Here is a 14,260-nt window from a genome sequence, read left to right as displayed (position 1 = left end):
ATCTATTTAGAGGCACGCCACACACATCTTCATCTTTCAGCTGCAGTTGATGCCGAGGGTAGCCTAAACACTTCAGTCATCGATCTCAGGCTGCTTTTTGTTTGTTTAGTGTCTTTCTCCGGCATATTACGATGCGCCAAGGTAATTCATTTAAGTTTGCATGCCACATCCCACATGTCTAGTTGCTTATGGCTGAACGTTAAATTGCCGCTCTTGGTGTTTCACATTAAAATTTCTTTTAGTTTTCTCTATAATCCAAACTTTTTTGCTCACAACATATCAGGGCTGCAAATTAAGGGGTATTTGGTCGCATTTGCGACCTCATTTTTCTGTTTGCGACTAAAGAAATAGAATAGGTCGCTCATTGTGCGAGTTGTTTCAAATTGAAGTCAGGTGTGTTTTCACTATTTCAAACACTGTGTTTCAAACTACTACGGAAGGCTCACCAACCAAACATTTTACACTCGTTGTGATTGGAAGTTCGTCCAATTATTGCATGCTGCCTTACCCAATCACACAAAAGGACACCAAACACATAGCACAGTGTGACGCGCGGACACAAACCTCGTGGAAAATCACTCCGTTTTAAAGAAGGAATTATAAAACAATTGTACCGCCGTACACAGAAGTTAGCCAGGGCGGGCGCGGCAGATACAAAGAATTGTTATAATGGTTATAGTAATGGTTATAATAATTATAATAATATCTATTCATTAAATAGATTGAACAGCAGTATTGTTTATCAGTAGATTTAATACTTTATTCCAGATTCTGATTATCGAAAATTATATATCAGAGAAAATACTGCAACTTTTCCTACGAAGTAGCTTCGTAGATAAAACGTAGGCTACGTTGTAACCTCAATAAACAACCCTACGATGTTCTTAGTGAAGTAACAAGGTGTGAAAATTATTAATTAATGTGTTAATTTTGACTGGCGGAGGAGAACCAATTTATTTGTACATTACTAAGAAATATATAATATAATATTTTTTAATCGTAACCGTTTCCTTCCTGCCTTTGTCGTAATAATTTACAAAGGCCTATGTTAAATCTTAACATGGAATATATATTTATTTTGCATATATTTTGTTGGTGTCCTAGCCTAGGTGTCATTGTTTTTATAATTCGCTAACACACGGTAGGATTAAATCATTTATATAGTGTAGGGCGTCGAAACTCTCTCTGCGTGAGCTGGGGGCCTCCGGTCCGATGTCGTCTCGTCGGCGGATGTCCTGCCAAATTAGGACAACCGATGTGTAGGGCGGCTACAAAAATTGACGTCTTCCGGGATTTTAATTAGCCAACAATACATCGTTTGTTTCCATTGTTCATGCTTCTAAAGGCGATGACATTTTGGTGTTTACAAATTACTAACCCTACGAACCACCCTACGATCGACGTGTAGATAATTATCATAAACAATACATCGTAGGCAACGAACAATACTTTGTATATTGTAGGATACGTTCAGAGATCAATGACCTACGATCTATTTACGCGTAGGCTACGAAAGGTTACGCGTAGATACAAAGCAGTAATTTCTTTCTATATTGTAAAAAGAATAGATCTTGCGTGAATATAACCGGTGGCGCATTAGGACCAGTGCCTAAAATGTGCATAACCCAAATTAATTGCATTCTTCTGGGCGGAGTTTTTATGTGCTCAGAAATCGATTGAAACAACCTACTCAAAGAGTAACATAACTCCTGAATCAGGTTCTTACAGGTATAATTTATTTAATAAAAGTAACTTAAGGTATTTACATTAATTCCTATATTATTTTTTACATTCGTCCTAAAAAAAAGTATAGTTTTAAAATTGTGTAGGCCTATAATAACAGCCTAACTGGTGATAAGGTTTGTAAGAGTACTGAGTACTTACAAATGCCATTTCTCTTGTGTATATTACTACTTCAAAGATTGGTGGACCAACCTGTTGTAAAAAATAATCCACACCAGGCCTTTTTTTGAATCGCCAACCTGTAGAATACTTTTTAAAAAGATTAAGAGATTGAGATGAGATAATGCAATGGTATCAATGTCAGATTCCTTGGGACAAATGTTTATGAGTTGAAAGTAGGGAATATTTGAACATTTTACTGTTTATACAAATGAAATTTGTAAAAGAATGGTAAAATTACCGTCCATTCTGGATGAACAAGTACATTTGTCATTTCTAAGACAAGTGTGTAGGGTGGTTGGTAGTAAGGTTCAGTTAATGGATCTGGAAGCAGCTTTTCTGCTGATGGTTCAACAATCATCTGCAAGCACAAATAATACAGAAAACAAATATTAAGCATAATAAGTTATTATTCTCAATGAACAGAGTAAATAGTAGGAGAGGAGTGGAAGTAGAATTTTGGAAAATTATACAATAGGCGGAAGTATGCACTCTGGGAGTGTTTTTTTTCTCTAAATTTATTATTTATTTTTTCCCCAATCTCATTTAAAATTTTGTAATTTGATTTGAAACACCAAGAAATGTAAACATTTTGGTTGCAGCAACCCAACAAGCAAAATACACACTTTTCTCTTAATTAGTTCAATCGATCAGAACTATCATACTCACTTTTCTGTAATTTTGGAATCCTTGAATTCCCCTCATAAAATAGGCATACAATATAAATTTACCATCATACTCATCTGGAATCTGTAGTAATTGAGTAAGTATAAAATAATATAATATAAAAGCTGTTTATTATTCAAGTAACTGATTCTAGTAATTAAATTGAAGTTAAAAAAAAGCATAGCAAACAAAGCCCATCGAACCATGAATGTTGGTAAGCTTTTGCAGTGTTATCACGTCATACGCCCACTTGTAATCCTGTCAGAGAGCAAACGCCAATATGTCACTGAACAAGTGCTCACAGTCGACGTGCTAGTCGCTTAGTGCATGATCATATAATAAAAACGTAATAGGTAGCAGTCGACATAGTTGAAGTGAAAATCGAAAAGTCCTCAAGTGACAACTTCTTGAGTACACTATGAAATACTTTGGCATGTTGTAGTACTCAAAGCTGTTCCAAATATGGTAAACATACAGACTTTTCTAAACTCTGCAGGATCTCCACAAACTTTATATATCAACACATGTCAATTAAAAAGCAAATTATACATTTTTGTTATAATTAAGTATTTTTGGGATAAAGTTTTAAATTATTTTTTACATTTGTTGTTAAAAATAATTAATAGTATATATAATAGTCTGGTCAAAAATCACCATCACCATGGTATAAGAATGTACCCTAATACAATTTCATCCGTATAGGTCAGGCTATGTATATTGGTAATAACATTTCTTGATGTTGAGTCTTGCAAAACCTTGGATTTTACAAGAAAATTTGACTTTTATATCCTATTTTTAACAACCTCATGTTGTATTATTGTGTACAGCGAATGCGACGAAGCGTGACTGAAATTACGAAACGCCGTTAGCGCCCGTTGAAAAATACAATAACAAAGCTATAAAACCTACACTAATTAACTATTATATACAATAATTTAAGTATAGTTTACAATAAATTGTATAATAAAATACTAACATATGAAGAAACCAAAATAAAATCTAAAATATTTACAGATACGTGTTTAAAAATATACAAATAAAAATGGCCTTCCATAAGACAAAGTGCGCCCTTACTCGTCATACTAATATCGGACTTGTATGGATGGTTATAACATAAGGTATTAATAATTATTAAATGAAACCCGATGTGGTTTGTTAGTTATTGCCTTTTTTTTACGAAAGAGCCAGAATATTATATTTTATTTTATTTCTATTTTTTATCATGGAAAAAAGGGATTTTATATAACTTACATTACAGCCTCTAATATACCTTATCACATTGTGATGGATTATTTATACTTTATACTGCATTATATCGGATGCGTAATGACCTCCTAGTTCTCTGGTTTTATTCTGGACATTCTTTTTTTTTTTCAAAGCATTACTTGCGTAGATATCACAATGCATTGCATATTTTGAACTATCATTCGTGATTATAATCTTAATTAGAGTATATAAGAACCAATCATTTAATGATAATTCATTTCGCGTATACGAAAGATGATACCTGTAGTACTTTCACTTTCCAAAAATTAAACGAGTATCAAAGGGGCTGGCTTGGGATTCGTCTAATTCTTAACAACATTTTTCATTTTCACCGCTGCCGCCATCCACATAATTATCATTATAGGACTACTGTCCACCAAAAAACTTTATATCAGAATGTATTTAATACGTCACGTCTTAAAAAAAGAATTGGGTAATATTTCGTTTCTCGCGAATCTTGCATCACACTCCAACATCTCACTGTTTTATTTAGTGAAATGTGAATGGAAAAACAGGAAAATACTTTAACTTTAGAATACTCTGAATTTTGGAAGACGACTTCGAACTTAAAGAATCATCATGGATGACGTTTATTGGCTCATAAACTAGGCCAGACGGATTCAGAGAGGATCAAACCAGCTCCTCCTCCCCATTGGCAGTGGGGAAGCGGTAGATGGCGGCGGGTGAAATGTAAAAATGTTAATGTCAAAATACAATCATCAAGTTTACAATTACTATCATGCTGTAATGATATCCTAATTTTATTATCAACAGTATTCGCACATTAATGCAGATAGCCTAAACAATAATCAATTCAATCAATTAATAAAAACCTAAAATAAAAAGTGTTCATGTCAGATACTTACTCTATTGCCATTATCGTCAATTGGTGGCTGGCCTAGAGACAGACAAAACAAACAATTATTAAATTTAATTAGAATTTAATTCGTCACTTTGACGAATTATACGTGATCATTTTATAATTTTATTGACATTAATATTTTTTAAACATGCACGTATGTTAACATACAATTAGAAAATGTTGATGTATGCCATCCTATTATACGCTTATACTATAGTGCTGTGCCTATTATATGCCATATACATTATGTACAGTGTATACTGTATATCTATGTGTAGCATTGGTGAAATTACGGACACACATCATGTTCTAATTTTTCGGCACTGATGACATTATCGAAATAAACTTGTAGATAACAATATCGAAAGATAATGAATTGAGCAATAAAATATAACAATTGGAAGAAAATTTGCCACGTAGAAGGGTGGTGCGCGCTCTTTAAAAATTGTATAACTTTGACGAAAGAGATGAAAAAACTACTTTTAAACTTCAACTGGCCATAATGATAACGTCACAACATCCGATTTTTATAATAATTCATATCTACATTTCACCAGCTCTCATAATAAGTTATAAACATCAAGGTCAACTTTAATTCAGAAGAGCTGTAAGGTATTCAAATATACCTTGTAGGTGAAATTACGTAACCACCGCTATTTAAATTTTAAGACGTGATGACATCATCCAAATGAAAATATGATAAGATGAGTAGAATGCAATTTGTACAAAAAAATTTGTATTTTTTTTTTACTTTCTATGTACGCACGCGCAAAAACGTGTTTTTGCGCAGTAATTTTTTAAAACACGCAAATGGCCTAATTCATGCTCTAACTTGATCAAAACGTAATTTTGAGCTTTTTAAATTTTTAACGCGCGATTTCACGCGCATGACCCTACGTGCGCGTGCATTTTTATTTGCTAATATTTTTACCCTTGACCTGAAGTTTACGTGTAGTATATTTCATTAATATGTGATAATGAATCATGGAGATATGATTCATAATGTGATTTCACAAAATGGCGTATAAATGACGTCACGGATGAGTGATCATGCTGAAAAGCTTATTAGGACTAAGTATTTGAAAGACATTGTGAAATTTTTGTGATCATTGCCATTCAACTTTTTGAGATAATTTTTACACAAAAAGTGTACAGAAAGAAGAATAATATTTTAATTTAAGTACAATAACAATAGGTGATCATTTTATTCTAAATGATCACCTAATTATTTCTGAAAATTTATAGTTTTGATAATCTTTTTGGTGATCAGTATTATACTGTAGGTGAACCTATTGTACTGTGATTAAGGGAATCTGTTTCTTTATTAGGTGATCCACATTTGGCAGATCACCTATTGTGTTTGTAAAAAATCTTTTCTTCCTCTTTATTCTTTCTTTTTTTCCAAGGAAATTTGAAACAGCGCAAAGTGTTTTCAGTATTTTATAAAACCAAAGCCTTTTACTTGTAATTAATATCTTACATTTACAATAATGTATATGAATATGTTTTGTTTCAGAAAGAAATTACTGCTTCACAATTTTTCTGATATTTATTCTTTAAGTTATTGAATATTAAATATGAAAAAAGCATATTTTACATTATGGACGGTACATTTTTAATCCTATTTATTTCATAAATTATGCATCTTACTGGGCTCGCACTGGCCGATCGCCAAGTCGCCATGGGCGAAAACGTTTCCAGATTGGCGAAAAATAAAACGGCTACTTTAGCCATTTTGGCTATGACATATGATAAAATAGATAATAAAATAATCATTTTGGCGAAAGCATAAAGTTCAACTAAAAGGTCCATTTGTCGATCTTCAAACATTTATTTTGTTCGTTATCATGTTGTTTACTTCAAGCTCCATTTTCGTCAACTTGTTTCGTTGTACCAGGCGTCTCTTTGTTTTTTCAATATGATGGAGATAGCAGCGGTAGACTGCACAGAGAAACAGACGTTACACGACACATGGATGATGGAGTCTACCCAAACTATCACGTGTTGCGCTGCACAAACGATCGACGACTCGACAGCCGACGGTCGGCTATTTACCGGGATTGTCTATTTTTCGATAAGGGTGTTCTTTTCAGATTAAAAAAAATATAGTATCTTCAATGAATGATCTTATCGAAATCAATATTCATGCGTTATGCATTTTAGGCTCCAATAATGTAGTTTCATATTTTACCCTTAATAAAGTTTCCTCGTGCGTGCAGTGCGTCAGTAGAGTAAACAAAACAACATTCGGGAAATGGTAGAGTCTAACGGGGATTTAGCTAAACACACACGTGCATTTATTGCGGACTATATAAACAGCAAGGCCGGCCGCGCGCCGGCGTGGCTTCTGTGTTGTTGGGTAATAAATAATCGAGCCGGGATGGTATAAATTTCTCCCCCGACAGAAACGCCTTTTCCCTGTGCTTTGGCCTATATTATCTGCACGTTCAACAACGATACGAGTGTTCGTTTGCTAGAAATATTTTTAGCATATAGGCCTATGACGTACCGTCGTACATAATTTTGTAGGCCTAGGCGTGCGCTACTGCACTTTCGCACCTCTTGAGCATACCCAATTTAAAAACATTCACCCGCTGTGCGGCGGTGGGTGACCGTGAAAGTCTTCGGATTTTCGCGTGTTACGGAAGCCACCAGCCAAGCGTAAAAAACAAAAATAACATAGCGTTCAGGGGATTTCAGAAAACTGTAAAATGTTTCTTATTAAATTGATAACTGTATGAATGCATGCTGTATGATTAAAAACAACTAAACGTTTTTACCATTATATTTCAACAATTTTTAATTTTGGCTAATGACCGATTCATTTGGCTAAATAAAAAAATTGGACTTTAGCCATTTTGGCTATAGATAAACTGATTTGACTAAACAAAATATTTTGACTTTCGCCAAATGGCTAAACAAAATGAAATGTTAGTGCTACCCCAGTCTTATTACTGTTTTATCAACAGATATAGTTACTTTATGTCTCAATAATACACAATCAAGTATTTATTTAAAATAATGTTGTTTATTAATTTCATACGCATTTCAAATTCATAAATGTCCTGTCCGCGACGTTTTAGGTGGTTATTTAACATTTATTTAAAAACTAATGATGCAAAAATCTTGATATTTCATTTTCTCCTCCTGAGGACTATATCTCATTATATTATGAACACATTTTATATTTTGATGAAAATATCATTATAAAAATTAAATATATTGTTACAGATGGGACATTTTTGTTACGGACAGGACATATCATTTAAATCATAATTATTTCACAAACCATGAATCTTTTAAACATTTTTTTGCCAGATGTAGTTACTCTATGACCCTATTGTACATACTGTAGTCAAACATTTTATAACACATATTTTGTTTATTAAATTTCATATATACATTTTAAAATTCATAATTGTCCCATCCACGACATTTTAATAGTACTGTAGTTTTATGGTGTTTTTTACATCAGTAAAAAGTATTAATACCACAATTTAATTTTTTTTTCTCCTTTTAAAAACTATATGCAATACATTATAAACAAATATTTTGAAACTTTTGGTGAAAATATCATATTTAAAATATATATTGATGACATTTTTTGTTGGAACAGGTTAGACATTTTTGTTAAGGACGGATTCTATAAAACCATGCATCTTCCTCATAAATATACTGTAGTTAACTTTTTATTTCACAGTAAGCTCCAATTGTTCATAATCAAGTATTTTATTTAAAAAATTGTTGTCAAAATTCATAATTGTTACTTACGAGACATTCCGATTGGGGGTTTTTCCTCACTTGTGTTTATTGAAGTAATGGCTCCCAAATTGTTATTTAAATCTTAATTTTCAACTTCTAAGGATATTAAATTGCAATAGATTTTATTAAAACTTTTTTTTAAATGTTTTAATTAAAAAAAAACTTAACTATCAAAATTTATTGAATGTTATGAGATGGCATTATTTTAAGAATTAAAAAATGTTTTTTACTGTAGGCTGGTAAGTACTGTACAAAGGTGTTAACTGTTGTTTATTAATCACAAAACATTGTGGTCTGTATTTAAAATAACAATCCACAAAAGAACAATATCTAAATCCATAACAACATGACCAGCATGAATGGGAGTATTGGGTGTGATCATCACTTTGTAGATTCCATTCTTTGACAAAGAATGAAATATAAAATTTAGAACCAAGAAATTTTATAAATCAGATACTAAATAATTAGTTATTTGCTTAGTAGCGGATAACTCCTTGTAACTGTTCTGCTTCATCATCTTTTTTTTTTTCTGTATTATGCTTCTTTCCTTCTGTCATATTTGTGCGTCGCGTTTCTCTAAAACGTGTAAACAGAACATATCGTAACTTTGTCACCATATCGACATTTACATGAACTTGTGCACCTCCTATTTTTGAATGACGTCAGAGTTGCGCAACGTGACTTACGCGCGATTTTATGAATTTCAATGACTGATCATAGATTATAAACCAAAAGTCATTTTGTATTGACACTTAAAAACGGAATGTTTCACAAGAAGTTACACACGTGCATTTAAAATTTTAAAATGCGCAAAATTAATTTCTAATCAACTTTCTACGCTGATCATGACATTTTGAGCATGTCAAAAATTCCCACGCGCGCGAACAATTTTACGCGAAAATCATGTGTTTTTCTCTTGAATTATGATTTTACAGCCTTTCCTAGTCATTTTAAAAAAGATTGACATCATTTCAAATTAAAATGACGTCATACGAACACGTTGATTTACACCATTTGCGCGAGTTTTAGTTGAAAAAGTTATAAAATATTGTCAAAATAATGCCAATTTTGAATCTATTACAGCTCTTCAGGATCAAAGGTAACCCCTAATTTTTTTAACTTACTATGTAAGAAGATAAATTGCATGAATTCATGCAGAATTTTTACCTCTCAGATGTTATGACGTCATCGTATGGCCACATGAATGTAAAATATAGGATTTTTGTCTTTTTCGTTATTGCTCATCACATTCAACAGAGCGCATCGCGCTTATACATATTTTATTTCCCCCAAGATTTTAATATTGTCTACGTCAATCAACTATCTTTCGCATGAGTTTAAAATATTTTAATTTTTATGACGTCATCATGTCTAAAAATGTAAATAACGTGGATCATTTATTTTCATCTTTACAGTAAATTTCAATCTGTTATAGCTCGTCAGAATAAAAACTGATAATCATGATTAAAACATTTTATGGAAGCTATTGGATTGTAGATACATATTAATGTGAATATTTAGCCAATCAGTTGTTGTGACGTAATCATATGACCAGTTGAATAAAAAAAGTTGTATTTTTATATTTTGCATCATAGTTCATCACATTTTATTTCCCCCAAGATTTTAATGTTGTCTACGTCAATCAACTATCTTTCGCATGAGTTTAAAATATTTTAATTTTTATGACGTCATCATGTCTAAAAATGTAAATAACGTGGATCATTTATTTTCATCTTTACAGTAAATTTCAATCTGTTATAGCTCGTCAGAATAAAAACTGATAATCATGATTAAAACATTTTCTGGAAGCTATTGGATTGTAGATACGAATTAATGTGAATATTTAGCCAATCAGTTGTTGTGACGTAATCATATGACCAGTTGAATAAAAAAAGTTGTATTTTTATATTTTGCGTCATAGTTCATCACATTTAAAAGAGCGTATTCAAATTTCTTCTACACGTTAATGCTGTTGCTGAGATAACTTCCTTCCGAAATTGCTATAAGTGTTTCATTTTGATACCGTCACCATGTTAAAAATTGGAATAAATGGTGGGACACGTAATTTCATCTATTTTACACTGTATGTAATATGCATACAGATCATACTATACTGTAAATAGTATATGACACAAAATATACAGCATTCAGCACTAACAACATATCATATTCAGATCAGGTCATAATGCCATAATCTTTTTCTGTGTGCAATATTCCAACGTATGACATGCACGTGGCGTTTGTCTGGCGGATAACTAACTCGTCAAATTGACGAGTTTCATGTCTAGTTAAGATTGCATTTAATAGAAGTAGGCCTACAGTAATATTAAATCCAAGCAAGGATAGAAGAAAATTTCAGATGCAACTTAGATCCACTAACAAATTCAGGCGCCAACGCCAATTTTTAAAGGTTCTCCTTAAATGTGTTAATAGCTTGAAGTTTTGTGTAATATGCCAAGCATAACTTTTAAATTAGTGTAAATAAATATTTTGATAACATTTAACAATATTGCTTCTCTTTATAACTCTTCAAATAATTAATTTTATAAATATTATTTCATATTTATGAATTTTAATATTTTCACTTGACATAAACTTTTAAACAGTGTTTCAAAGGTTGATTTATATTTTGATTTGTAAATAAAAGATTACATTGATGTAAAAAACTTATTTTTTAAATAGCAAAATTATTCAATTTTTTAACCTGGACAAAAGTGTCCCGTCCGTAACGACATATTAATCATATTTATTAATAAATTTGAAGTTAACATTTTCTAATTAACATTCAGTCATCTAAAACAATATATTATATTATTTACAATACGTAAACCTTCTTAAAATTGCGAGACCTATCTTATATTTCAATTTTTAACATGACGACATCATCAAAATAAAACATTCATTAAGAATTTTTGGCACCTAAAAGCAAGATGTGCGCTTACTTAAACGCTACAAACATTTACGAAAGAAATGAAAATCCGACTTTTTTAATTCAACAAATTAAACACTGCTCTTCTGTTGCCTTATTTAAAAAATTGCTCAAAACTTATTTTATTAACATGCATAGCGCCATTGATTTTGTACCTCGGTCTTTGAATTGACGCTTTATAAATAATAATAATAATAATAATAATGACGACGTCATGACATACAATAGACAACATTTTTATATGATTTCAAATCTACAATTCAACAGCTTCCATAATAAGTTTTAATTTTGTTTGTCACTTTTCATGCTGAGGAGCTATAACAGATTGAAATACACTGTATAGATAAAATTAAGTAACTCCCAAGTTATTCAAATTTATTATTGAAAAGCCAAAACATGTTGATTTTAATTCTAGAATACAGAAAACCGTTTCAAAAGAGGTCTACTACGTATTATAACCTATAGCCTCATTATATGAGTTTGTTTGTGTAGGGAAAGTGTGCGCTGATTTCTGTGACTCAGCCCTGGGGCCACTGTCTAAATCATAGTATTTGAGGGCCCCTTTATTGTCTGCATTTGCTTGTTGTTTATGGTCACCATCTGTAAACAAAGTTTAATAAAAAAAATATAGGCCTAAATAGGCCATTTTAAATAAAAATAAAACCCTCATATATAGTAACTATGGATGAATGAACTAGACGCAACACAATTTTCAACATTGAATTATAATATAATTCCTTTACTTCTAGTACCTCTTTCACACCAAAAGCAAAACTCCGGATATGATGCCCTGGTGTTTTGGTATGAAAGGTAAAATCAAGCAACTCCATAGTTTAAAACTGCGGGGTTGAACAGTTGAACATTCTCCGGAGAGCGAACTGCGGGACACCCCGGTGTTTTGGTGTGAAAGGCACTCCGGATTTTTTCGGTCAAAAGGTCATCCTCACACGATCAGTTATTGCTTTACTGTAGTATTATTTTAAAATACTTTAAATATTTGTAAAATCTACGCCTAGTCGTAAATGCAAGTTAAATTCTATATCTACACATATATTTTATTTCGTCATCCCTCTTTCCCACCCTGCGCGCGCGTGATGTAAAAATCTCAGCACAGCATACAATACTACTGTATGTTATATAATGAAATAATATTTGAGATTGAGTGCATGTTTTAAACGCTTTATGTAACATCCACCAACGTTATCGCCCGTTATTAAACTTCTGGATTCACCATTGCTAGGTCTAGCCCCAGGGCTGAGTCACAGAATCAGCTCACACATCCATGCAGCCTGGCGCCGCCGATAGGAATTCTCTACAGACGCGATATGAAAAAAAATCCAAAGTCCTGATACGATGACGTCACTCATGTACCAGCACCCCATTGGCTGATTATGACGTAGTGCAATTTTACCGTACCTTTAGCAAACAGAAGTTAGGATACGGTACCGTATCTTTAGCCACGGCGAAAAAAAAATGTCAGGTAGACAATCGAACCTGCAACCCCTTTTAAGCCGAGCCTCATCAAAAGCCCACTAAGGCACACAGCTGGCTTACTGAATAACCATTGTCATAACCTATTTGATTAACATCTATCTTACATAGCGCCCTCTATAATTACCGTACCTTTATTTAGTTTTTAGAAGTATGGATACGGTATCGGGACGATTCGGCACACTTAAATTTATCGGCTTTGATATGCATTTTATAAGCATAAAATAAGCTTTTTTCCCCAAACTTTATTTTCAGAGAGACTATGGGGTACAATAAAATTCGGATTGTTAAACACCTTGATAATACCAAAAAAATGAATATGAATTTGGTCTAAAGACGTTTCGGCCCACAAAATGGGATGTTTCTGCTCAAAAGTGGGCGGAATCGTCCTGGAACCATGGATACGGTACCGTATCTTTAGCCATAACGTAAAATAATTATCATGAGGATCTTATTCTTAAGAGATCGGAACGGGATTGAACGATAAGAATTTTCACCCGATGGCCTAGGCCTAATAATACGAAAAATTCAAGGGCCTAGGCCTACCTAGCTAGCGCCTTAATAATACTAGCTAACCTAGGCCTAGACTCTAGGCTAGTAGTAGAGTAGAGATCCGTTCCGTCTTACCAAGTTCATAAAACGAGAGTAATGCAGCCCCAATACTTCCAACTGCAAAAAATCCAAATGCTATCTTTTGAGCTTTTCCCATTCCCCTTTTCCCTTTAGTTTTTGCCTCATCTTGTTGGCGCTTCTTTTGATTCTCCTCAGCTTCTTTAAGTAACTCTGCAATAGGTAGTGTACTAGAACTAGGCCTAGGCTTTGCTCCATCAAATGACGGCCCCGCCTTCGGGGATACATGAGTATCATTCTGCTGCTTCTGTTGTTTGCGAGCAGTGTTGTTGCCGCAGCCTGGCCCTTGGTGCAGATTGTGCACTAAAGCAGTAGAAAACACTGAAATTTGGGCAATATATTGAGTATGTTGTACGTCATATGGATACATATTTATTTGGTATCTTCTGGAAGATTTATTCACACGAATTTGTTCAGGTTTCACAAAATTATTTATTGTTTTAACAGTTTTCAGTCGCAAACACATGCTGCCGTAAAGGGCCGCCATTTTAATGCTTGTCTCTATTTGGAGAATACAGTTACTACATCCCTACTGTATACAGTATATCAGAAGAATGAATCCGCGATTTTTGCATTGGAAATTTGTAACAGAGCGTGGATGGCCGCCGCCCTCATGAGGGCGGTGAACTAAAATATAGATAGATAAAAAATATCCTCATTCCCGAGATGGGTTTTTAACGGATTTTCAAAAACGATTTAATTTCAGATTGTTTATCAATTTTGGGGTAGGGGTAATACAAATAGCCATAGGT

The 14,260-nt window shown here is 32.9% G+C and overlaps 1 protein-coding gene across 2 annotated transcripts in view; it reads right to left on the bottom strand.

Annotated features, from left to right (window-relative positions):
* Positions 1-14,043, bottom strand: part of LOC144852495 (mitochondrial import inner membrane translocase subunit TIM50-like) — a 35,555-nt gene extending 21,512 nt beyond the window's left edge. For both annotated transcript variants that reach the window (XM_078710332.1, XM_078710333.1), the window contains exons 1-5: positions 13,506-14,043; positions 4,701-4,732; positions 2,572-2,652; positions 2,144-2,263; positions 1,885-1,992 (exon numbers count right to left, since the gene is read on the bottom strand). In XM_078710332.1, the coding sequence (XP_078566458.1) occupies positions 1,885-1,992; positions 2,144-2,263; positions 2,572-2,652; positions 4,701-4,732; positions 13,506-13,995 (831 nt within the window). In that variant the 5' untranslated portion in view covers positions 13,996-14,043. The remainder of the gene's footprint in view (positions 1-1,884; positions 1,993-2,143; positions 2,264-2,571; positions 2,653-4,700; positions 4,733-13,505) is intronic.
* Between the last annotated feature and the right edge of the window lie 217 nt (positions 14,044-14,260).

Source organism: Antedon bifida, chromosome 9, assembly GCF_963402885.1.
Source record: "Antedon bifida chromosome 9, ecAntBifi1.1, whole genome shotgun sequence".
Lineage (NCBI taxonomy): Eukaryota > Metazoa > Echinodermata > Crinoidea > Comatulida > Antedonidae > Antedon > Antedon bifida.
This window is presented reverse-complemented; position numbering and strand designations above follow the sequence as displayed.